The sequence below is a fragment of the Gopherus flavomarginatus genome, chromosome 3, assembly GCF_025201925.1.
Source record: "Gopherus flavomarginatus isolate rGopFla2 chromosome 3, rGopFla2.mat.asm, whole genome shotgun sequence".
NCBI classification, from domain to species: Eukaryota; Metazoa; Chordata; order Testudines; family Testudinidae; genus Gopherus; species Gopherus flavomarginatus.
This window is the reverse complement of record NC_066619.1, coordinates 60,366,793-60,392,849: the sequence shown is the minus strand read 5'-3', so window position 1 is coordinate 60,392,849 and position 26,057 is coordinate 60,366,793. Positions and strand designations below refer to the sequence as shown.

At 38.1% G+C, this 26,057-nt stretch overlaps 1 protein-coding gene across 6 annotated transcripts in view; it reads left to right on the top strand.

Moving 5' to 3' along the window:
* The window catches only part of FAM172A (family with sequence similarity 172 member A), a 368,850-nt gene that overhangs the window by 326,196 nt on the left and 16,597 nt on the right, over positions 1-26,057 (top strand). The window contains exon 11 of one of the 6 annotated variants that reach the window (XM_050943918.1): positions 4,349-4,416. The exons of the other annotated variants lie outside the window; for them this stretch is intronic. Coding sequence (XP_050799875.1) covers positions 4,349-4,401 — 53 coding nt within the window. The 3' untranslated portion in view covers positions 4,402-4,416. Of the gene's footprint in view, positions 1-4,348; positions 4,417-26,057 lie in introns of those variants that run through there. 6 annotated transcript variants of the gene reach the window in all.

The following is a 26,057-nucleotide window of genomic DNA, read 5'->3' as shown; positions in this document are numbered from 1 at the left end:
CAAAACCTTTACTCTGCAAGTATACTTTCATGCTTTGTATGTTCAAATAGTTGACTCACATTGGTATGTGGTGACATCAAAGGTGGGTTGTTGTTTTTTTTTGACTATGAGTTTGTAATGTCTGTATTAACTATGAGGGGAGAAATCACTGGTGAGTTACTCAGGTTATTCCAAGAGAGTGTCAATAAAACCTTTAAACCACATCACACCACCATGATTTTTGCATATGCCACACATAAGACAGAAAAGCTATTTTAGAAATGTTTTAGACATTTGTAAACACTATTGAGACTATTGTTTATCTCCCTCCACCTGTAGAGGTAGTTCTCTGAATGCATCCTTAGTTACCACGAATCCAACTGTATGTGGCTTTGAGGAAACCTTAAGAACTTGTAAAAATGATTTAGAATAGCTTTCTGTACCTAAAAAGCTCAGCACTTTAAAGTTCAATATCTCAGGACTTCGTTGAAATCCTACAGTCAGCCTTCTATTAAGTAGTAACATATTGGCTTCTTCAGCTTTCACATAAGCTAATATGGTTGTATTGGTGTAAAGTTGCAGGAGGGTAATTATTTCCATTCATATTATTTCCACTCATAAAACCCTAAGATGGCATGTAAAATTGGAGAGCACATTGCACTGGTTGGGTAAGATTTTCATTATTATACAAGAGTTTAGCAAGATGGGTTTTTTTGGTTTTGTTTGTGTAAAAAAAGAATCTTTAAAAATTCTCTTACTAAAATGCAGAAAAAAAATTTATTTGTATCATTTTGCAGTAAAAGGTTTTAGGAAAACTTAATGTGCAGTGTATCTAATTCAGCAAATCACTTAGGGCTCAATTCTGTAAGGTGCTGTGCACCCTTTATCTCCCATTGAATATAAGTTGAGGGCGCTGAGCACCTTTCAGGATTGATGTCTCAGGCACTTACGTAAAGATAAGCATGTGCTTAAGCACTTTGCTGAATTGAGGCCCATAACGCTAAATTTTCAAAAATTGCATGTATGTGTGCGCAAAATAGGTAATTCTGTATGTAATTTCCAGTTTCCCATTGTATCATTATAGTTGCCTAGCTATTTTGTACATGCAGTTTACGCACATACATTTGAAAACTTAGCCTTATAAATAATATGGTTCTAAAATGTTGAAATTATATGGGGGCCACTGTATATTATTGTTGTTGTTGTAGCAATATGCACAAAGAAAAGCAGCTACAACAAAAAAAGAACAGTTTTCTAACATTACCCGATAACAAATATTCCACTCTTTAAGCTGAAAATACGTGGGAAAAACACGAATCAACAGAGTAAAACTTCTTGAGTACATTCCGCAAAGTTTTTAAAAGTTAATTACTGTTAACTAAAAGAAGAAAAGAAATATTCAGTTGTGACTATGTAAGAACCTAATAACACAAAAATGCCAGCATGGATACAGGTGTTAGAGTTACATCACATGTTTATTTTTATTATACTTGCTTTCTGTTGTAATGGGAAGAAATTGATTCCAAATGTGTTTTCTTGACCTCTACTCCATACATGTTAGAGCCTAACCTTAAATGATGTTTCTACAGTCTCGTCTGTATTTACAGTAATTATATGCATAATGTAGCATATTATTGTCCGGACTTCCTGTTTAATCAGTACAGAGCTTCTTACAAGTGCAGCTGAAAAGGGCAAACAAAATTAAAGCTTTATATACCAAAACAAGTTTGATTTGCTAAGCTCCCAGCATTCCAAAGTACACAAATTTGTTCCACTAAGTTTTGCGATGGCTTGCAGATGGGCAATGATTAATCAGAGAGCTAACTGTGAAGTAGTTTGCAATTAAACTGGAAAGCTCTGAAGCATGCTAATTGAATCAGAAAATTAGAGACACTGAACAGTAATTGGCTATTTCTCATGCAGCAGGTGCCAGGCTACTCATCTGTGGAACAAGGTATTTAAGGCACATTAGTACTAGTAAAAATACTTCTTGATATGGAACAGTTAGATTTTCTGCTCATTTTCACCATGGATGTCAAAACATACAGCTGTGATGTCTAGTGCTAACAATTCACATTTTAAGAGTTTCACTAAGGTAAATATATGGGAGGCTAGCACCCTGCAAGACTATATGTACACAGTGTTCTGAGTGAGATTGAAATTGGGGTTCACTGCAACCTCACTAGTTCACTCTGATAAGGAAACCCATTGTAAACTACTGAATTTTGTTAGAAAGGACATACGTAAATGAACAAAAATGCATTACAAGATGTACTTTGTTGCCTAATTTGTAGCAACTAGTTTTAATTATTGATTATAATGCTCCACAATGTGCTTGTAAGTGTACTGAGATATATTGTTATCTGGTTCAGTAACTAGGGCACAGGATAGAGACTCAGGAGATCTGGACTCTGGCCTTTGACTGGCTCTATCACTCACACACCCTGGGCAAGCTAATACACCTCTTTGTGCCTCTGTTTCCACATTTAACCCCTTTCCCCTCCCTCCCCCTGCCACCCCTTCTGTACTGCCTTTTGAGATCTGTCCACGGAAAAGTGGTATATAAGTAATAAATAATATTAATATAGGATTTCACTACGGTATTCTGCTACTAAATCTTTGCTGAAAAGTGAGGAGACTGCCTTCTTGTGCTCTTTGTAAAGTGTGCAGATTAATGGAGTATGGATTAGTGAGGTTCTGCTGAATTGTATCGATAAATACAATCACTTTTATTTCATTTTTCTGCAGATTTAAAAATGTGTAAATTTTTAGTTGAATATTAGTTCAAGCCATCAACAGCATAAATCTAATACTGCTGTGAGCTTAGTAGATGCATAAAGCCAATTCATATCATGCCTCAGCATGAGTTTATATCTTCTAATTAGTACCACCATTTTATAGAGAGATCACATGCTATGAAAGTTTGTTTGTCGTGCCAACAGGGACCAGAGCACGTACAGTAGTTTTTCTCTGGTAGAATGATAGTGCTGTATGAGCACAAAAGACTTGTAACCTAAGCAGTAGGTAATCAAGAAAGAATGAGATTTAATAAGTGCAATTGTGGAGAGTTTTATAAAGATATAACCATCTTCAAATTAACTTGGGTGGGACACATAATTTCTTCCTGCATACCTAATTAAAGTTCAGTATTCTTATTAGAAAGTGGCATAAAAAAGTATTAAAATAGAAATTCACTGCCTCATACTACTCTGACTATTGAGAAGTAGAATATTACAGTATTCAAATGCTAATCATATCATTTAGCAGTTGACTGCAGAAAGTAGTGTATTTGAACTGAAAGACATAAATTATAAATTGTAAACAGTACATGAGGGATATGTTATAACTCTGTCTCATTTAAATTAAGGCAGGGAGTTTTCTCTGAAGCAGATTATGTGCCTTCATTAAGTTTTAAAGTCTCCTTCATAATGTTTTATTAAGATCACTTGGCAACATGCTACCAAAACTGGGTTTTAGCAGTACAGAATAGTGAAAAAGACTGCAGTAGTGTTGCATGTTATGTACTTCATATCTTTAAATGTTTATACACTTTCCAACTAAGTTATAGCATACACACCTTTGTGACTCTTCCCTTTTATTCTCCCCCACCCCCAAAACAAATAAAAATAAAAAAGTGATGTTTTTACTTTCTTTACTTGAAAGTGGCTCCAAAAACATTTACATGATCAATGTTTGTTGCTCGAGGGGTAAAGTTTGCTCTTCCATGGACAAGTGAGAACATATTGATCATTTTATTCTATTTGCTATTTCTAAATTCAATATACCTCTTGAGTCGATAAGCGAGATCTAGAGCATATTCTTTTTTTGTGTGTGTGCCTGCTTGTAGCTTGTTCTCAAGATCCAAGATACATTTTTGATTAATCACAAATGCTCTGGGGTCATGGAGAGCAAATGTGTTTGTGGAGTGTCAGCTGATGCTGTCAGATAAATGTCTTAAGCTTAGCCAGGGTTCATGCCCCAGCTTTAGGCTGTGCCAAATGTCTCCCCTTGTTGAGGAAGATAACAGCTACACTGGAGGCGACTGAGCTGTTTGTTCACTGAAAGGGCTGACCTTGCCATATGGGGCTACAATCAGGTGAAAGAAATAGTGTAGATGTTTTAATTGAAACTTTACAAATCTTAACTTTTTAAATTTTACTCATACTTAAGGCAGATGATTTTGGTATTCATTTGCTATCATATTCATTTATCACCTTTATTTTTCTTGTGGCTACGTGATTTAAATGTTGCCTTGTAAATTCCTTAGCACATAATTACAACTCTTGCTATTAGCAGACTTTAATACTGTCAGTATGGTCTAAGGAACCAGACAAGACATTTGACAAGGTTGTTTTTTTTTTTACATTAGACTCTTCCAGGCCCATTACCAAAGAGGGGGGAAATCTTCAGAAAGATAAATGAAATTGAAAGTTCCGATATGAAGACTGCCATAGACCAGATCAGATTTTCATGTAAATGTTGTTTTATAATCCTGGTTCTTGGCCTGGAGAAGGGACACAGAAGGTAATGACACTCAGCTGTCCACCTTCTTGTCTTTAGAAGACTTGTTTAATCACAAATACCTCATTTATAGCAATTTGTCTTCTATTACTAGACAGAGGGTATAAATAAGAAATAGTGACACAATTGCTAAGCTAACACCTGGAGAACACTTTGTACCAAGGCTGTCTGTTTTGTAGTGCTAAAGGCAAAATGATGGATCATATGGCGGTCTATAAATAAGTGAAAACTCTCTGGGCTACTTGTGGGCATTTGTTGTAAAACACCTAAAATCAGCGCCTTTCCCCCACTATCTTAGCCCAGTTTGTTGTTTGCTCTAAGCGGATCATCTACCTTTTTCTTTCCTCTCATGAAGTTCATGCTGTCATGGGTAAATCATCAGGGCTAATTGGACACAATAATGCTGTACAATTTAAAACAAGAAAAAACACATCTGTCATGAACTCCCACCAGATCTCATGGAAATGAGACATTTTTAATATTTTATGCTGAACACAAAATATCTTGAGGAAATGGTTTTATATTCTGTATCCCAAAACAGAACCTTCAGTGTCAAATGAGTAATGCTGCTTAAGCAGCTGTTGGTGCTGTTTTAATTCTTCTAACTGCTTTTACAATATAGATTTTGTTTCAATAAATTAAAAGAAACTTTAGTGTGGAACAATGAAAGAACGGAAGGTACAACTTGATATAGGAAACAAATGCTACCATTCTTCTGATGAGTCTTGCCAACAGACAGAACCTCCTATTTCCAATGAGACATTTTCAACTAATACCTAAATCAAATTAAATGCAAATATTTTGCACTTTAAACTAATTTGAACTGATCCTCTAGCAGCTTTTGCCCTAAAATGAACTTATAATGAACTTAATCTGCCTTAAAACAATATTAAACAAAGAAGTTTAAATCATATTCTTCTACTGTCTGATATCTATTAATGGCTAAGTGGTTTCAGCTTGCATAATTTATGTGTCTGGCGAGTTTAAGAGGGGGCAAGGCTTGTGTTCATGAGAGACCAAAGTTTTAAAAACTGTTAAATAAAATAGATATTTAAACATTTTCTGGGTGAGTTACTTTCTAGTTCATGTTTGTCCTTGATGATAATGCACAGATTAACAAAAACTAATGTCAGATTTTAGGAATTTGAATAATAGGAATGTACATTTCTGAGCTAGTTAAATTATGTTTTTATTTAATAACTTCTAAGTCAACTCTAAAGTATCTGACCTCAGACAAGTTCTTTAACTAGCTGTATTCTTGTTAAGAAGAGAAATATCTCCTACCTGGATAAAATATTTATCCAGAATGACTATTTTGGCCTTTCCATCAGGAACTATATCTCCTTTTTGACAATAGTTTCATGGCATTTGGTGCTACTGATGAGACATCCACCATTTCTGCTTTTTTTTTTCTCCCTAGGACAACTGCCAACTGCAGTTGACCCTGTTGTGTATTTTCAGCTTCACTACTTTTTATAAATTAAAGTGGTCTTGTCATGTTGGACACATGTTTGAGAAAGAGACTCAGGACAGTAGTTTACCAGACTGAGGGAGAGGCTGTGTGTGTTGTAGAAATGACCTGTAGGTTTCTGAGCAGGTGGTGATAACCAAAATATGGACAAAGCACTGTATGCTGTCCAATTCATGATAGCCATATGTGTCAGCTTTGGAGAAAATTTTCACTGCCCTCAGTCTCAACTCATCTGGGAAGGCAGAGTGGGAGAGGTGAATGAAAAAGCATGATTATGGTCAGAACTAAAACAAGAAATCAGCTCAAATCTTTGTCAGTGTTAGCGCATCCTTAGTGTATATATTGTGATAGACATTCTGTATACCAAACAGCATTAGGGCTTAGGTGGGCTCTTGCATCCCTTACAAGTTAGTATTTCTCCAGATATGAAATATACAGATTGGTCTGTCCAATGTATGAATCCTATTTTGTGTTGTCATCCCTTTCTGCTCCTGTCTTGTTCCCACCTCCCCACGCCAGCTAGTAAATTAAGTCTCAATAAGCATATATTCTTTTAGCAGCTGGTGAATAAATCTATACACAGATGAGAATGGGAGATATCACATTGAAATGATATAGGTCCTTCTATTCTGAGTACCTTTGTTACTGCTAAGGAGGAAAGCTTGTTCAAGAACTTGAGAAGTCAACTCAGAAAACATTTTGTCCAAAAATATATGGACTTTCTTTTCACATACAAAATAATGAAGTTAGTAGAGGTAAACTTGCCAAAAGAGTTTACAGCACATACATTTTTGTTTTCAATGCTTAAAAAGGGCTCAGGGTGTAGTTAGAAGCACTTTGGCTCTTTCTGGGGCCTGTTCCTTAAAAGGAAATATTTTGATAAGTCACAGTCCTTAGAGAGCAAGGGTTCTTTTTTAACGCCATGACTTTTCCAACTACACATGTGCATGCACTCATATACCTATACCAGTCCTCATCAGATCCATGCCTTATCAAAGAGGGTGTGAACAGTTCAAGGAAAGGGCTGTGGAAATTGGCACAATGGTTTGTGGGGAACTACTGGTGTCTGAGAAGGACTAACTACAAGTAACTGCATAAATCTACTTCAGCAGAAGATAAATGATGGAGCAAAGGATAAGGAAGTAGGTTTTGCAATCACTCAAGTATGCTTCTCAATCCATTGAGAAGCTATGTAATGGAGTAAAATCTTTTTAGTTACATGCAAGTAATAATGTTAAGACTTTCAAAAATAGTTCATTTTCCCCTTTCTAAATCAGTGACATATTTTTTTTTCTTATTTATTGGTCTACTTTGACTTGTTCAAGTGTCTCCAAATATCATTTTACTTCTTTTTTAAAGACTTAATATGGTTTTATGAGCACATAATTCTGTTTATTTGAGAGGAATGATGACTTTTGATTTTCACAATTGGGTGTTCACCTGTTCTTTTAAATAATGGCATCAGCTGAGGAATCTGAGACTCTCATGCCTAAAAGTTCATGGTCTGCTTCCCTTGTAAAGTGGGCTTAATTCAGTTATTTACTGATTTTGAGTTAGATGTAAAAGGGAGATAAGACTAAGGTGTCTGTATATCAGAATATGATTTTAATGTGGCCTACAAGGGGCATGCATGTTTGTCTTTCAGCACAACAGTCAAGGCAATAAATAGATGTTGCTATAATAGAACTAGACACTGTGAAAAAGGAAGATAACTATCTTTTGTACCACAAAAGATGTAATAAAATTAATTTTTTCCAGGAACTCAGAAAACAAGTTAATATAGAACTGAATTTGAAAGTCCCAAATAAGTGTCAATCAAAACAAGTGCACAGAGGAGGCATCTGATTGATTCAGCAGAAGTATGTGGGACCTATATCCTGTTTGAGCTTCCCACCTGGGACCTGAGTTCTTTGATGCAGTCTTCCTTCTGCAAAAGAAGAAGAAGAAAGGTGAAAGCTTACCTTCAACTAGATAAAGCCAGAGAAGACATGTGTTCAAAGGATGGACAGAGAAAATGATTTAGGTGTGTTGGGGGGGGGGAGAGCAGGACTGCTTGCAGTGGATTAGAATTGAAAGACTATTTTAACCTCACTCATCCTGGGACACACAATGAGGATTTAACCTGTTCCCAACTGGAACACAGAATGGCAGCCTTCCTTTTGTTGCATGTAACTATTTGGTGGGACAGGTTCAGAGCCTCTGCCAAGGACTGCAGAGTGGATCTCTTGAAAGGGATGAAAGGGTTTAAGTCTTCCTATAACTCAGTAACCAAAACAGCATACCACTTCTAGAGCCCTGCAGAGATAGGTTTACCTTGCCTTATGATGCAGAGTTGAATAAAGACTGAAGGGTTGGAACTTTGGCCTTTTACTTTTAGCCATAGATTTACAGATACCACTTCTCTTTCTTACCTCTTAAATATAACTTTTTTCCCCTAGAAGGTTTGAATTGGCTACATTAGGTGAAAATGTATTGTTTCAGGCAGCACTTTGTCACCATTAGTTATTTGGAATTCCACAATCCTGCTATTTCAGACTTGTATCTGTTTCTGTCCTAAATGATCTTCATGGACATTTTAAAACTGTGCAGATCTTTCCCCTAAATCATGGAGAGTTAGGGGACCAAGACCATCTAGGTTCCAATCCTTCACAGCCTGCTTTACAGGAGAGAGGCCTGGAGGATGAAATGAAGAACAAATTCACATCCTTGTGTGTCCCAGTGGATCCTCAGGCTCAGAAATGCTTGTGCCAGAAAGAAAAACCTTCATGTGATGGGTAGTCACGGAAGTCCACAGATGTATTGTGCTCCCTATCCTCATCTGGAGCTGGTCTTCTGTTATAAAGAATCAAAAGCTTAGGTCTGGGAGGGAGTTCGGATCTGCAGATCCCTATGAAACAGAGACATGTTCTCCAAGCAGCATCCTTCCTCTAACACTGAACCATCTTCTGACCAATGGGAGACTGAGCCAGGCTTGTAAATGAAGTAGCTATGGCAGGTACTTGCTCCCATCTTCTCAAGAAAGCTAGCCAGCTGGAACAAGCCTGTGGGGGATGCAAAACAGGAAACAAGACTGACTTTTGAATGCAGCTGGCATTATTTGATGTCAGGTGAAAAAATCAGTCAGGCACTGAGGTGTTCATATTACGGGAAAGAAGATTGTAAGCTATATGAGGCAAGATCTTTTAGATACCATGGAATAGGCTAACACCAACCAACCTATAGTATTGCTTTCACATGCATAAATGTCACACGAAGAAAAATTGTGTTTTACATTTGGTTTTTACCTTTGCTTTGGACTTCCATTAACGACTTAAATTTAGAGATGTAAATGAAACACTTTCAATACAGAGTTGCTTATTATAATTATGTAAATGTTGTAAATTGATTAAGCCTTTGTAGTGATGTGTTAGTTCATAGCAACATCTTTATCATCAGTATAATTCACACAGTAACAGTTAGTATGACACTAGAGAGAGAGAGATGTATCAGTTTATTTCTTAGAGCTCATGTGCTTCTTCAAACACAACATAGTCCAAAATTCACTACCATCCAGTCAAATAATACTCTTTAAAATGTAGCAGACAAGTAAAGTAAGATTTGATATAAGCTTATATTGCTACTAAATCTAACAGGGTACAGTCCAGCCTGTGTAGTTATTCTTCACGTTACACATGTCACACTGTAAGTATTGGAACAATTAAATTCAGTAGGCCTAGTTATACCATAAGATATGTGTGTGCAACTCCCATAGATAACAGAACTCTGTTGGAAGGGCAAAATCACAAGGCAGTTAGTAACTGTGAGAAATATTTTCTCCTGTTTATTTAAAAACGGAGACAGGGCCAGGGGCGGCACTTTCCGAGGGGCGGCCCTCTGGCTTCTTTTTTTTTGGTTTAGGGTGCAAAAAGCCAGGAGCTGGCCCTGAGCAGAGGTGAGCTGTGGCGGTGGGGGGCATGGGAAGGGCTACAGAAAGTAACCCCGGGGGGTAGGGCAGAGGAACCGCTCCCCCCCAGCTCACCTCCACCTCCTCCCTCAAGCGCACCACTGCTCCGCTTCTCTGGGAGAGAGGGGTAGGAGGGGAAATGCAGCACACCCGGGGGAGGAGGCGGGGCTGGGGATCTGGAGTAGGGGTTGGAATGGGGTGGGGAAGGGGCGGAGTTGGGGTGAGGCCGGGGGGAGTGGGAAAATTATTTGGCTTGAGGCAGCAAAAAACATGGAGCTGGCCCTGAATGGAGAGAAATGTATATTGGAAACATTTTCAACAGGGACTCTGAGTCAGGGCTATCAGACTGGTTATAATTGTAAAGAAGAGAACATTTTGTTATAACCATTTTGCTTTCTATTTTAAATCCCAAAAGCTCATCTCTTTTTATCAAATTGCATATAACTGCAATCATTCAAACTATTTGGTTTATATTTTTCTTTAAGTTTAAATAGTTATATTTTTACTGTTATAACTTATTATTTTTACAACACCCAAACACTTAGAAAGACATGATTCCTGCCCCAAAGTGCTTACAGTCTGGGGCCAAATTCTGAGATATGGTCTCACCTCTTTGTACAAAGAGTAGCACAGGCAGTGGAGTTAAGTGAGGACAATGGCTAATGGAGTGAGGGTAACAGGGATGTGTGGTAAGGAGGAGAACAAAAGATAGACAAAGAAAATGTATCCATTCGAAAATGGTTCCACTTGTTAATCACTGACAAGAAGCACTGCCTCCAGAAAAGCCTATTCAGGCATCATCAAGAAGTGGAAGGATAGGGAGCGTGTCTTATCAGTCAACATGAGGAGATGACTCTGACTTCTGAAATTTGAATCCAATTTTTGGCACTGGTGACATCCTGTTCACTTCATCTTTCCCATTACAATATTCAGGTGCACTGCATAGAAAACCTTCTAAGTCATCATTAAAGTATATTTTGTAGCACATGTAAAATTCTCTTCTTGACAAAGAAAAAAATATATACTAATTGTAGTAGTCCGATGTGTATCTGTCTGCTTTTGGATTATAAAAGTAGTCTTTTGACTGGCTTATTAAATAGAAATGCTTCTGCCCTTTGACTAGTTAACAAACTGGTACTATTCCCTTACCTCACTTCTCGATATTCGTGGGGAAATAGTTAGGATTTGTGTTTATAAAATTGTAAAATTTGCCCTCATTACATGTGATCTGAGTTGGAAACAAATATCATTTCATCTTTTTCAGAAGGTTTTTCATGTAAAATTTGTGCCTAATTTTTTCTCATGAACAAGTTTTGAGTTATATTTTACCATTGGCTACTATATTTCACTGCATAGCAGCTATCTTATAAGCAAGATGAGTGGTATACCCTTTGTCGTAACAGTCACATAAGGTAACTGGATGTAGTGTAAATGAAAACTAGATGAAATGATCACGGGATTCACCCTTCATTAAAATGCAGGTTGAATTCTTTAACTATACCCATTCAAGTATCTTGTGTAATCTTCTATCAGGATTGTATCTCCATTTCAGTTTGTAGGACATTACCTGTTTTGAATAGGATAAAGACTCATTGTTACTGTCAGTCCTGTTTCAAGCTAAATATTCATCTAGTCCTTTGTGGCTGCCATTTTTATCAGGCATTCAGAACAGCTTCCCTTTGCTGATCTGCCGTTTTCCAACATATCACTGTTTCACTCGTATGATTTCTGGTGAGACAAGCTCAGACCTGGCTGCTTTTCTCTCAGTAACAGAGAAAAGAAATGTCTCTGGTGCCTACTCTGCAGAGAAAGTTGATTCATGTGTAAATTATCACTTGGCCTTTATTTGCTTGGCCTGTGGAGAGTACACATGCAGATAAAAGACTCGGTGGGTCAGGGCTGAGTACGTGCAGGTTTCTCCAGTGGCCTCAATGACAGTGTTAGAATTGTTGTCAAAGATTATCAGACAGACTGTGATGTCTTATCATTATTTACTTACAGTTTAGAGTGTAAAATAAATTTCAGCAAGCAGTGGGCTTTTGTAACATTGAACAAAGTGAACATCATAGCTGTATATTATTAGCAGCAGCCTTCTGTATCAGGATTTTTAAACATCTGTATAGGTATCTTTGATAGTACTTATGTCTGCATACAAAAAAAATGCTGTGTTTACTTCATGAGTTACATTTAAAGTGAAAACAAGTTGCAGTGGTACTTAATTTTGCAAAATGGAGACTAAGTATCATCAAATCGTCTCTGAAAGCACATGTAAAAGAAATGGGTAGAGAGGTGTTTGTTTTGGTTTCCACTGAAATAGTTTGAAAGTTTTGTTTTGTTTCTATGTGTAAAATTTCCAGTAATAGCATTAAGTGGCTCAGGAATGCTTTAAATATCCTATGTTGTGTCTCATTTAATAAGGTAGTTACCGTATATTTGTCTATTTTACAACTACATTTGTATTGGCATATAATGTGTGTAGCAGCTGGGAACTGTGTAGGGGCGGCAGAAAGTTATTTGATCTTCAAAATCAGCTACCTGTCACTCAATTGCCTTTCATTGAAACATAATCAAGAATCATTATGGGCCTATTAGCAGCTCTGATGTAAGTGCATTTTAAATGCCATTGTCAGAGCTCCAGTTATCCTTAAAAAAGTAAAGTCATTAAAGTACAACTGTCTTGTAGTTTCACAAGGTAAATCATAAATCAGACAGGGTATTAAGCTTGTGAAATGTAAATTCAAGACCCATAGGATTTGATCTGTAAGGGCAACTTCAATTTAGACATTTGGGGCTATCCTGACATTGAATAGCCAATAGACAAGGTCATCTCTGCCCTAGTGTTACTGTTAGCGTATCTACATTTGTAGCAATGTTCTGAGCATTTTTTTAAAAAAGTTTTTGTGGCAAACAGCCAGCACTGTAACTTATTTTAAAAACATAAAATTAAACCACCCAGATGGGGTTATATGATATAATTTGTTGCACCCCTTGATAATATTTTCCCTTTTCAGTGTTATTAGTGACATTACCTGTCTTGTGTAAAATATTGTTGTAGCTGCTCTGAGCTCCTTTACTTGCTTTATTTTAGAAAAGTTTCCCCTTGAAATATTCTGATGCTAATATTTTGCAACTCATTTCATATCCCTTGGCCACTTGGAATTTTGGTATTTAAATTTCATTTTTAAAAATTCCCACTTCATTTCAGAACCTTTGTTCTCTCTATCCCCTTTCAGGGCAGGGGAGCTGGGTAGGTTTGAATCCCACCAGGGAGCCATTTTTTCTCTCTCTACTTTGGAACAGTAAGAAGAGAATATAAAGAGGTGCTTGGTAAGGAGTAACATACCTGCTCCTGGGGACAGTTAAAGGTGTTTCCTGCGCTAGGTTGGTTGTGGGTTCTACCATAATATCAATGTTTATGCTACAGGTTGTGCAGCGTATGAAAAATATAAATGTTCAGCCTCCTGCAGTCCTTGGGTCTCAGTATACCACTAGTCATGCAGAAAGCTATGTGACTCAGTAGACAAAGCACTGGACAGGGACTTCAGGAGACCTGGTTCCCATTCCCAGCTCTGCTGTTGGTCTCGTGTTTGACCTTGGGAAAAGTTATTTCCCCACTCTGTCTCAGTTTTGTTGTCTGTAAATCTGGGGATAATGATACTGGCCTACTTTATAAAGTGCTTTGAGATCTGATGGTGAAAGATAGTAGGTAGATATTATTATTCATAAAGTGCTTTGAGATCCATGCTTGGAAAGCAGTATATTTTATTAATAATACTTCGGGGCTGGGAAGGCCTTTTTGCTGATTGGTAATGATTTTTAAAGGTTGGGATTTTTTGTTTGGTTGATTGGTCAGATTTAGGGTTTTGTTTCATCTTTCCCTGCATATTCTGCAGGTTTGGCTTGTTTGCAGAGATTATGTACTGGTTAAGGACAGAGGTCAGGTTCTGTAATAAGAATTGGGACCAGGACAATAGGACTTTAACATCAAGCCCAGATAGAGGCATCCCTATCAGAACCCAAATTATTTACACAAGAAACAGGGCAGTTTCGGATTTTATTCCGGGGCCAAATCCCAATGGTTGACTGGAACTAAAATGACACCCACTAGACAGATGCCAATTATGGCCACGTAAAAATTAAGGAGAGCCACTTTGGACTAGTGAGGAAGCAGGTAACAATAGCAGTGAAGTCTTCAGTTGAATAAATCTTCATTTAATTGTATTAATAAAAGCCATGGCCATAGTTAAACTTGTGTGCTGTCTTTAAATGGTAGACCTAGCAGCGTAATTACACACTCTCTGAAATATATGTTGATAATTTGAATCTGCAAAACATTCAGATAAGTTAGTAGGTATTTCATTTTGATAATATCAACCTGTTTATACAGTAACAGAACTGAAATGTTTGGCAGTTATCTATGTATACAAATATGTTTCACGTATATGAATATGGAACATAGTACACAAATATACCATTAACTTAATACAAGCAACAACATCATGTGGCAATTTTCCTAAGAATATATTTTATACATCTGTGAGGAGATATACATGATATAATTATATGACAAATAAAAATATTTGAAGGTAGAGAACAGATTTGTTTATGTGTGTAATAATTTACTTACCAGTGTAACTGAACTCAAATGCAGAATTATTACTTACACTGTGCCATAAATGTACATTATGTAGTGCCATAAGGGGACTATGCAAAATGACACAGTAGCAAGTAGCAATGCTAAAAGTAAATCTTTGTCTCAAAGAACTTGCAGTCTAAAGGCATTAGTGAGTACTATACATTATGGTACTGATCAAAGGGAAACTAGTGTACAATTAATATAGCATGTGATTTTTTTTTTTTTTAGTGAGCTGCTGCTGTTGCTTTATTTTACAGATGGATAGACTGAGGCAATGTGAGGTCATATGATTTACGTAAGGTTAAACTCTGGGCCAGATTTTTAGACAGGTTAGGTATGCGATGAAAAATGAGTGTCCAATTGAATGCCTAATTTGTGAATGCAGTTACTGTGATTCTGAGAACAAACAGATAAATCTACTGATTACAAATTACCTATTTGCATATATAATCATCCAGTGTACACATGCAATTGTAATTGGACATTTAAAAATTGCACACTCAGGACCAGATCGTTGGGTTCAACCAAGCTGTGCAATGCACAGGACAGAAATGAGAGAAGTGAGAAGGAAAAGATGATGTAGGGCATCTTGCCTCAGTAAGGGAGCTGTACAAAGGGGGCAAAGCAGCAGCTGTGAATCTAGTCCATGTTTTGTGCATGCAGTTACACACTGAATTTATTTGAAAATATGTCCCATCAAGTCTGTGGCCCAGATTAGAACCAAGTATCTACCTTGCTACTCAATCTTTGCTTATTATTATTATTTTTATTTTATCATCTTATATATAAGAGATATATATATAAGGTCTTGTATAGCTTAATGCCTAGACTGCACTATCTCAAAGAATTTGCTTCTAAGTAATAGAATTCCACATACATAAAGCTTGCAATGAATGATAGAACTTTTTGCGTGTGCCCTGATTTAAGCAAAAGTAACAACAAAAATAATGAACTGTCGGAAGGCAGATTAACAACAACTTTTCTGGCTAAGAATCTTTCTGGTTCACTTTCCAAATAATAAATCAAATCCCTCCTCCTATCGGTAATTTCAAATGTGGTTAGCTTTGTATGAAAGATGTTGATACATCTCTATATGCATTAGTCAGCGGTTGCTCAGCAGGCTGACATTGTTTACACTTTTGATGGCCCTCTATGACAGGAGAGCACAGTGAGATATTGTTAAGTTACTTACTTAAATCCACCAAACCCCAGAAATTCTGATCTAGATCTGCTCCAGAACCTTTGACTTTGGCCTGTTCAACCATATGTGCAACAGTTCTCTATCAGAGGCTCTACATCACAAAGTAATGTTCAAAATCCTTGGTGATTTTTTACATACGCTCAGGCATGCAGTACACTTGATGTGTGATGCAAAATATTTTTTCCTGTACACTACAGCTTTGTGAAGGTGACAAATTCACAACTTTTCATATAAAATTTATCAGTTTCATGACTCAAGCATTTTATTTTTCCGTGAGATTATCACAAAAGGACCGTTTTCATATTGTCATTTTGAAATTTAAATAATCTGTCAGTTTTGCTCAAAAATAGGACCATGTTGATCAAAAACAATATTCTGCAGTTTTTAATAAACTGCAGTTTTCAAAAATGTATTTTGAAAAGTGAAAATCTTGATTTTTCAAGGGATTTTTGTTTTCATTTCAGATTTACATACTATTTTATTTACACTCTGAAGGTATATTAGATAGAAATAAGTCTTCAATATTCACATCATGAGTTCTTTAAAGGAGAAGCCTTTTACGGAGAAGCCCATCAAGTAGTCTGTTACCAGTCAAGACATTACTTCAAGTTGGGGCTAGACTCTCTGGGGGGAGCTGGAAAAATGTGAAGAATAAAAAAAATTCAGTGTGACTGACTGATTCTTACACATTTGCTGGGATGAATTCCAGAAGTGACATCCTGACCTCGTTGCAGTCAATGGCAAAACTCCCTTTGACTTCAGTGGGCCAGGATCCCCTTACTCAATAAACTGGGTAACTTATCTGTGTCATATGTGCCATTGACTTTTCTGTAGTGTATTAGTTGCCTGATTTCTAAATGTAGGAAACCAACGCATAGAATATGGGAGCCACTGGGGATTAATGGACAAATCCTGAACCTAGTGTCCTGCTTGTGCATCAGGCTAACTAAATACAGGGAGAAGGAATCCTCCCCTCCCACAAAGGTTGGTGAATGGCTATAGAGTCATTCTATGGATGCTTATCCAGCTCAGCAGCTGGAATAACTTCCAGAGACCCTAGATGCCATACAATGCGGTGGAGTCCCATCAATTCCAGTGCCTATCTGGATGTGTGTACACGCCCATAGAGAGAAGGGCAGAATTTGCCCTCATAGCTGTCTTTTTGTTTCAAATTTTTTTTTATTAAAATGGAAGAAAAAAAGGCACAGTTAAGTATATGTGTCCAGATCCTCAGCTGGTGTAAATTCATGGAACTATGGAGTTATGACCGTTCACACCAGCTGAGAATCTGGCTCTTAGCATCAACAGCTGCTGTCCTGCACACAGTGTGTGTGAGTAATGAACAAAGGCATTCTCATATAAAATACAGTAACAATCATAATACTAACCCAAGCTGAAAAGCACATAGACCACGGATATAATGCTAGCAAACATAACGCCAATATACTATAGTGGATAATATTCAAAGGAATTAACAATAAAGCATAGGTGACAGTGCCATCGAGTGTGTTGAGCTATCGATAATCATAATATGTTCAAATAGCAACATGATCTGAAACTGTCAAAAACAGGCTGCCAAATGATGAATGTGGGTACAAACAGGTGATTGCAAATATAAAATCACCCTGTTTGTGCACATTAAAGCATTTTTATGTGCATTGCCTATCATATTTTTTGTGTGCAGCTTAGGTGCCTGCTCTTAAAAATTTAGCCTCGTATGACTTGGCTGGACTGAGCAGCTTTTTTTAATTTGAAAATCAATCAAACAAATTTTTACTTTGGGGTTAATTGATTTTGTTTCCCATGGAATGGCCTGTGGCTATGATGCCTCTTCCTTTTTATCTAATATAAGTGAATATCATCATATGAAACAAAGATATATACATGTTAATGTCAGGGAGCAGAAAGAGAAACATTTTTTTTGTCATTTCAAAATAAGTTCTCCATTTCATGCACATTGCATATCATTCAAGATAAAAAGTTACGCATCCTATATATCTTCCCTTGGGATTGTAATGAAAATCCCTATGGTTCGATCATTTGTATTTGTTTTTTAGAAAATATTGCCTTTCCTTTATTCTTGACACTTGTTATTTTTATTGTACTGTTCTTTTAACAAAGACTAAAATCATAAAAAGAAACTATTAATAAAAATATTGCATTTTATTGGTATGTGTTTTATATTGCACAATAATATGACTTTTATGAGCATCCATTCTTAGCTGCTATTTTACATGAAATGTTAGAAAGATTAATTCATTAACATTTACACCAATGTGCTGTGATCAAATAGTTCAAAGTTTGTGTTTGAGCAAACAAAATAAAAAAGCCCTAAAAATATAATATGTATTCTGTCCTGTGGGTGAAATGCAGTGATCTCTGTTACCTCTTACCCTCTTTTTGAGCCATCAGAGCTGCAAAATCATGGATCTTGCAGCCCTAACCCTAACATTCCTCCAGGTCTCCTAACATGCCAGTCTGTTCAAGGCTATCACAGATACCATGCAGCTGTTCTGCCTGTGCCCTGCCTCCAAAGCAGCTAAACCAAAGGACTTCAGTGATCCATATTGGTTTGCAAGGAGTTGATTTTCAAACTGCTAGGGAAAAGGGTGCTTATTTAAGACGGAAGTCCTTTTTGAAAATAAATTATTAAACAAACAAGCAATGTTAAAAGAATGCGAAGGTTGAAAAGTCAAGAACTCAAAAGTTAGGAAAATGCTATAATTAAGGTTGTCTGTGCAACTTTAATCTATCCCCCTGAATATACATACAATACAGTCTTTAATTATATAACTGTATGCTATTTTTCCATTATTTTCTTCAGTGCACAGTGCTCACTAAAACAGTAATATAGTATTTTGTTTTCTCTTTGCTGTTCAGTATATTGCTCCACACCTTATTTAATGCACACTATTCAAACACTGCTTTGAAGATGGAATTTTTAACTTTCTCCTGGGTTTTTCTGTAGTGGTCATTACTATAAGGTCTGAGTTCTTCACAGATTTTAATTACTTTATTTTCACAACACCCCTGCATAAATGAGGGAGTGCTATTAACTCCACTTTAGAGAAGGGGAAATACAACATAGAGAGATTAAGATAAGATGTTTCCACTAATTTTGGGTGTGCAATTTGAGACACAATGGGCCTGATTTTTCAGAGTATTTAACATTTTTATAATACGCTGTGTCAAATTACATCTCCCACTGATCTCAGTTGCGTTTGTGAGTGCTCAGCCTTTGTCTGGCTATACCGAAAGAAGGACTGGAGACGTTTGACATGGGTTTAATCAGGCTGCAACTTTATTATTAGCTGTCTGGGACTACCCAGCAGATAAGACTGTACAGTGCAGGTAACCCCATGTTTATTCCATAATTACCTGGGGGGCTTTTATCAGCTTCCTCTTTTTTTCCATCCATTTTTTTCCATCCAGGTCCCTCCAGCAAATCTATTGCCGGGACTTTATCATCCACTCCCACCCCTCATAGGATGGTTAAGGTGGGCTATAAGAATGGGGGGTTATACCAATCATAGGAGTATCAATCATAGGAGTCCCCAACTCCCTCCTTGTTCATGCCCCCCCTAGCCATTCAGCACCATTCCCTTCATTCAGCCACCCAGCCAACTCCCCCCCGCTCCCCGCTTAAAGATGCAGGGTGGTCATTCTGCAAATTGGATCTCAGGGTCTCAGATTGGGTGCCCAGAAAATGAAGAACACACAACTAGTGACACCCGTGAAAAGTTTGGTTTAAGTGACTTGCACAGCATCACATAGCAATTCTGTGGCAGAGTCAGGGATAGATTCTAGTTCTCCACAGCAGCATAAAGTTGTCTTATAAGGCTATCCTTTTTCTTCCTGAGATCCCCTGCCTTATTTATTACTTACCTTCCAGACTCTGCAACAAATGAAGAAGGGATTCTTAGACAACAGCTTTCCTCATTCATCCCCAGAACTGGCTCATCTTGTGTACAGAATGAGGAAGGAGTCCTGTGACAAAAATAGTGTGAGATCATGTAATTAAAAATCTTTATAATACGTACATACGAGGGGGTTGAATCAAGGTTTCATGGACAACCTTAATCCCGGCATTTACTATCTTCAGACCTTGCCCACGATTTTGCAAATTGAATGTCAATTTAATGTAGTTTTGTATGTGTGTATTTTCCTATGTTTTAAAAAAAGCAAGTTGAAAAAACCCCCAGAAATTCCATCATATTGATCCCTGCATAGGTCATCTGTAGGTTTAGAACCAACAGCACATACCTCAGCCACTTGAGCAAGCAAGGTAGCAAATAGCAGTAGTAGGTTCTCATTCTCTATGTGAACCAGCCACTAGAGGAGGATGAGAGACACACTTTGCCAGTGGTTTTCACAGCTGTTTGCTAACAGTGGATGAATGTTGAGACTCAGAATCTTGAGTTCATTTCCAGCATCTGGAAGGATGTGTTCTCTAGGGAGCACAGACTCTTTTGCCCCTGCCAACATCCAAACCGTGACTCCTTCTGGCCCGTCCTATCTAACTTGTCTCTCACCACAACTCCTCTTCCCAGTTTCAGGCTCCCCGCCTGACTCCCGGTCTTTCCATCACTTTCCAGCCTCCTCACCCTAGTCTCTCTCTCATGCTCTCCCCCAGACTCCTTATCCAGACAGTCCTAGTCTCCCCATCCCCAGCTCCTAACCCTAGCCCCTAGCTCCTTCACTCAATCTATTCCCTCCGCCTCCACAGGTTTAGTTTTTGACCATCTGGATTTTAGTCAGGCTGCTACCTGGGCTCCAGCAAGGAGAACACTGGAGAAACAATCTGCTTCCTCTTAGTACCTGTGCCTGAGACCACAGTTGCCTGCAGCAGCTGGGAGCAGCAATTGCAGGGAAAGTTTGGCTCATCCCCTGCATGCTTGGATTGGAGAATGCCCAGTACACATTGAATCTTGGGAGAATTTAGCTGCCAGATTCTAAAGAGCTTATATTAATCATAAGCAAACTCAGAGTTTTTCCAAAGGCTTATTACTTGACCAAATTTGGGCACATTTTCACAGGAACAGCAAAAGGCACATCCCCGATAACAATGCAACTCCATCCCCCAAACTTCCCCAATCAAGTTTCAGCTTCGAAGAATGAAGCTGGAGACTCTCAATGAAATAGTTGTGAGAATTTTTTTTTAACAGTGGCAAAATACATTTTTCTTCTATCTTGTTCTTGGAAATGGCTGAACCCTTTTAGCTGAAACTTTCAAAAAACAAAAAAGAACCCCACCCTTAGTCCAAGCCAGGGACTTGGCATGGGAAATTTCAGCCCAAATAGTTAAGATTTGGCAAAGTTATAAGCAATTGAAAACAAGGTCTTGTAATGGACAGTGTTAGGTATTGAACTGTAAATGATGATACAAGCTCCACCTATAATATTCTGCTGGTATTATTTTGACTTGTTTAGTCTTAATTACTTAAGGTGTCATTTGACCAAAAAAAAAAAAAATCTGCCTTCCACACTTCAGGAATCTGTACAAGGCATTGAAATGCTAAGGAACTGTCTGTCCCCAGATCTTCCATAACTATGTACAAACTTCCAGCCTACCAAAGTGTTTGTACTTTGTTATGATAATCATGTCCTTGACAGATTGATTTATTTTACCAGAGCACTTTTTATTAGTATGTGCGTTACGAATGGAGTGCAATTAGTGCAGCCTCTGCTCTTGCTTTTACTATATTTGCACCACAAGTTCAGGTACATGATCCCTTAAAGATGCATCCTTGGTACCTTGTGGGTATAACATAGAAAATAAAAATGCATCAGGAGGTAAGATGTTCCTCTTTCAGATTAAAGACAAAAACACTTGTTCTGCCCCTGCACTTAAGAATCACGGAGAAACTCCTGAAGGCAAGATTGTATCCAAAAAAGTACCCCAGACTATGAGGGCCAGGAAGTTCTGCAGGATTCCTGTTATAGTTACCTCTGTGTTCTTCCACCAGGAGACAGGGCTTGTTTTCCCCCCCTCACCCAGTTGACGAAATTGAGGCCCTGGCCCATGGATATTCCAAAATCCCTGGGGTGAGGCACAGAGTCCTCTATACACAATCTCTGTGCTTTAGCCCCTGGCAACTCTGTCAGCTTCACCGCAGCTGTACTACTAGTGATTCCTGGCTGCAGCTACCCCAGGGTCCTTCTCAAAGGGAGCTTCCTGCAGCAGAGGCAGTCCTGTGGTAATGTATTACAGCTTCTGACTATGTTAAATTTACAGGAACATCTCTGTTGGGTGCAGAGAAGATGATTTACATCCCCTCTCTGGGTTCTCCTCAGGTCAGCCCATTTTTTCCTGGCCTGTCCACCACATTTTCCCTCACAGATCCCCAGATATGCAGTTTAAATATGGCCTCAGCTATCCTCAATCCTTAGTCAGATAAAATCCCACTGGCTTCCAGGAGAGTTGTGTTTGAGTATGGACTGAGTAAAAACTAAGTCAGGATATCAATGTTTTGGCTTATGTTTTAATGTTGAGTTAGTATTAACTTATTGTAACTTAATATCAGTAACCCAATATGTTACAATCAGATAATTTGATTATAGGGCTACAGAATGCACAACAAAGCATTCTCGTCATTCTGAGCTGAAAAACAAGTATAAAACAGACATATTCTTGACTGAAAGATCTTTTTTCTAGTTAGTCATGGCTTTTGTTCACAATGAATTTTTTTAAAATGCTGAAATAAATATTTTCTCAACATGTACATATATTATGGTTATTTCATTTCTCCCTAGATTGAGGAAGAATGTACTGTACATACTGAATCCACAGTGCCAGTTTTCCTTAACTGCCTGTTCAGTGAGCTTCCCTCTTACTTCACTCTACAGGAGATTCAGTTTTCATATTAACTCATTGCAGGATCTTTTATGAACAGTGACTATCAAACTGTGCTGGTGGGCACATTTGTGCATGCTGGTACTGTTCTCTACTAACTTCCGTTCCCACATCAATCTTTCACACCACACTCCAGTTCTTCTGTTTATTAGCAGTTGCTTTAAACTTATTTCTAGAAAACAACCTGGAGTGGTTTAGACAAAACAAACCAAATTAAAGCAATAATTATTAAAAGATGTGTACAGGACACAAACAATAGAATTCCCCACTTGTATTTAATTTTTCTCATGTTTATCTCATACAAAATTTGTGGGCCAACTGTGGCAGTAACTAATAATGTTAATAGAAGATGACAGAAAATTTCAGCTGAGTGATCCTGCACAGGGAAATTATTCTGGCATGCTTTTTGATTGTATTCTAATTTTATAGAAAACTGGGATTCTGCATTTGAAAAGGCAATTTGAATCACCAGATTTTGAAATTCATTTAAATATTTCAAATTTCTTCCTCTTCCAGATATGCTTTCCTATCAGACCCTTGCCTCTCCATCACCAACTCTCAGGGCTTACCAGTTTTCCCACTGAGAAGGGCTTTCTTCAGAACACATTAACACCCTCCATAATTGGTTAGCCAACTAACTCTTTAGTGATGTGAGGCTCTGCCCTTCTCCAGGTCTCTTAGAGGCTGAGTGTTTTTACCAGCATTACAAGTGTAGGCACTGATCCTGCAGTGGGACTCCATGCAGAAGGATCAGAACCATTTTTTTTAATTTAAATTGACTTTGGACACAAACCAAGGTCATAAAACATTGTAATTTTTCCCTTTTTTTTTGCCCTCCCTATTATTAAATGAAACTGTAAATTGCATATTCATCACTGAGATTACCAGTAATAAGGTGACATGTAGGTAGGGTTGGGAGCATGCCGATATGTATGAAAAACAAATTTGGTAAAAGTGAGTCAATACCATGTTATTATTATTTATATTACAGAGGCCCTCAGAGCCCCAGTAATGGTGAGGATCCTGTTGTGCTATGCACTGTACAAACACTGAATAGAAAGATGGTCCCAGTCCCAAGGAGCATGCTATCTAAGTATAAGAGACAACTGATGGATACAGGCAGATGGGGAAGTACAAGGAAACAATGAAGCAATATTGTCTAAATAGACAGGACAGATGGGTAGGAGAAGGGGTGTAAAACACAAGCAGAATGAACAACATGGTGGCATCAAATGTCATGTTAGTTCCACATTTGAGGGAGGGGTATGACATAGGAGAGGCTCAGCGCTAAACTGAAAGAGAAGGGAAGGAAAGGGAATTGGTAGGAATTGGCAAGGAGGAGAGGGGAGGATAGGCAGGTGTGAAGTGAAGCTGAGGTGAAAAGACTATGAGGGAGACAGAGGGAGAAGGTTGGAGCAAACAGCCCATCTGTACAGGCCAGAGAAAGGCCATAACAAGCTCGTAAGTAGAATTTACCTGAACACTGAAATAGCTAAGAGCTACTCCCTAGGCAACCACATGTCAGATGTCAGAAACTGGACTAGACAGCAAGGCTCTGATGCTGGGCTGCATCCTGGCACCTTTAAAAGGGGGTCCCTGGTGATGAAGGACCAGTTGAGACCACAGCTCAGAGATATGACAAAGGAAGGAGGACTATAGCCAATGCACTCTGCACCGTGGGTGTTCTGGACAGCCTTCCTGGGGATTATTGCAAGTAAAGCATAAGAGCAGCTCCTGAGGCTATTCTATGTTATGCCAGTGAGAACTTTTGTTAATGTGACTTTTAATTTATATGTCCCCCCTCTGCCATTTCTTGTCACCTTCTTCCTAAGTTTCTAGCCCACTTCTTTGTTGTATTTGTCACAGACAGAGGCAAGACTTTGGCTTCCATTTCCATTTGCTGTACTAAGTTTTCTTTTTCCCCCAGGAAGCCCCCAGTTTTGAGTGCTATTTCATGGGCCTTCAATTTAGAGTCTGACTCTCTTGTAGAAACAGACAAGAAGTGTGGGTAAGACTGGACTCCAGTTTCTATGGTCTTAGCTAGGTTGCTATAATCTATGGCTCCATTTTGAGGACTTTGTTACCGGACATATAATTTTGTTTCACTTTCACAAAACTTTCTTCAATATCTCATTGGTTCCTATGTAACCAGTGGCACTTTGTAGCCTCCCAAAACAAAACACCAAGATGTAGAGACCATGACTGAGAAAGTGAAACATCTTTGACCCTTTGCTTGATTCTGTGGCACATTTTTGTGCAAGGTAACTACTGATTTAGAGGACATAAAAGATGAACACACATGGTGAAAAGCAGAATGTTTTGCACACTTCTGGGCGTGTCAGCTATTTTCCATGCAGAGGTGGTGGAGAGTTAATTGGGGATTACATTGCAGCATTATGGTCCCTGTAATGGCATCTTTGAATGCTTCCTGTAATGGCATCTTTGAGGTTACCTATTAGGAAGTGTGATATTTTGCATTTTACTTAAATTTAGTGTAATTCACATCTGCAAGGCTTTAGTGAATTGGTGCTTATTCTTAAATTGCGGATTTCCATGTTATGGGAACTTCAGACCATCCCATACCTGATATAGACTGATAAACTTGAAGGCCTGAAGGGACATCGTGTTCATGTAGTCTGATCTCATTCAGAGCACAGGACACAGAACTTCACCCACACACTCTTGCACTAGACCCATAGTCTTTGGCTGAGTTACTGAAGTCCTCAAATTATGATTTAAAGACTTCGACTTACAGGGAATCCTCCATTTACACTAGTTTAAATCTGCAAGTGACCTGGGCCCCATGCTGCAGAGGAAGGCAACCTCCCCCTATCCCCCAGGGTTTCTGAATTAGGATGTGAGTGTCATGAAGCACATGATGGTAAAATTAAGTTTCTGAGTAGTTCTAAAACAAATGTGTTTGTGACATTCAACAGCTGGGATAGAATTTTTACAGACTCTTTTTCTGATTTATTGTTACGGTATAGACTTTGGAAATTGATGTTGGGCACTGATTCATCTGTGGAGCTATGATTATGAGTATGGTGTTTCCCCAACTTAGTTGATTCTTGCATCACAGTTCACCTCATTGGACTATAATAGGAGCAGATCTGTATTGATTACTGTGACTTGCGGGGGAAAAACGTCTTTGCACTTCACATTGGGTATAAATTATAAATAACATCTCTAAAGGCTGTGAGTTACAGAAACAGCGTTCGTCTGAGACATCCACATGTAAAGCTGTTGTAGTGGTTATTAACTTTATGATTGCAGTACTCGTGTACTTGACCCACAGCAATGATCGCTGTCCATAAAATCTTGCAGATTGGTCTCAGTCACCTGCCTTTTTCAGTATTGTTCATTAGCACAGACCACCAAAGGTCACTGTAATAACCAGAGGGTCAAGGTGCACTACATCAGTATAAATTCATTGGTGAAACAACAACATTATCT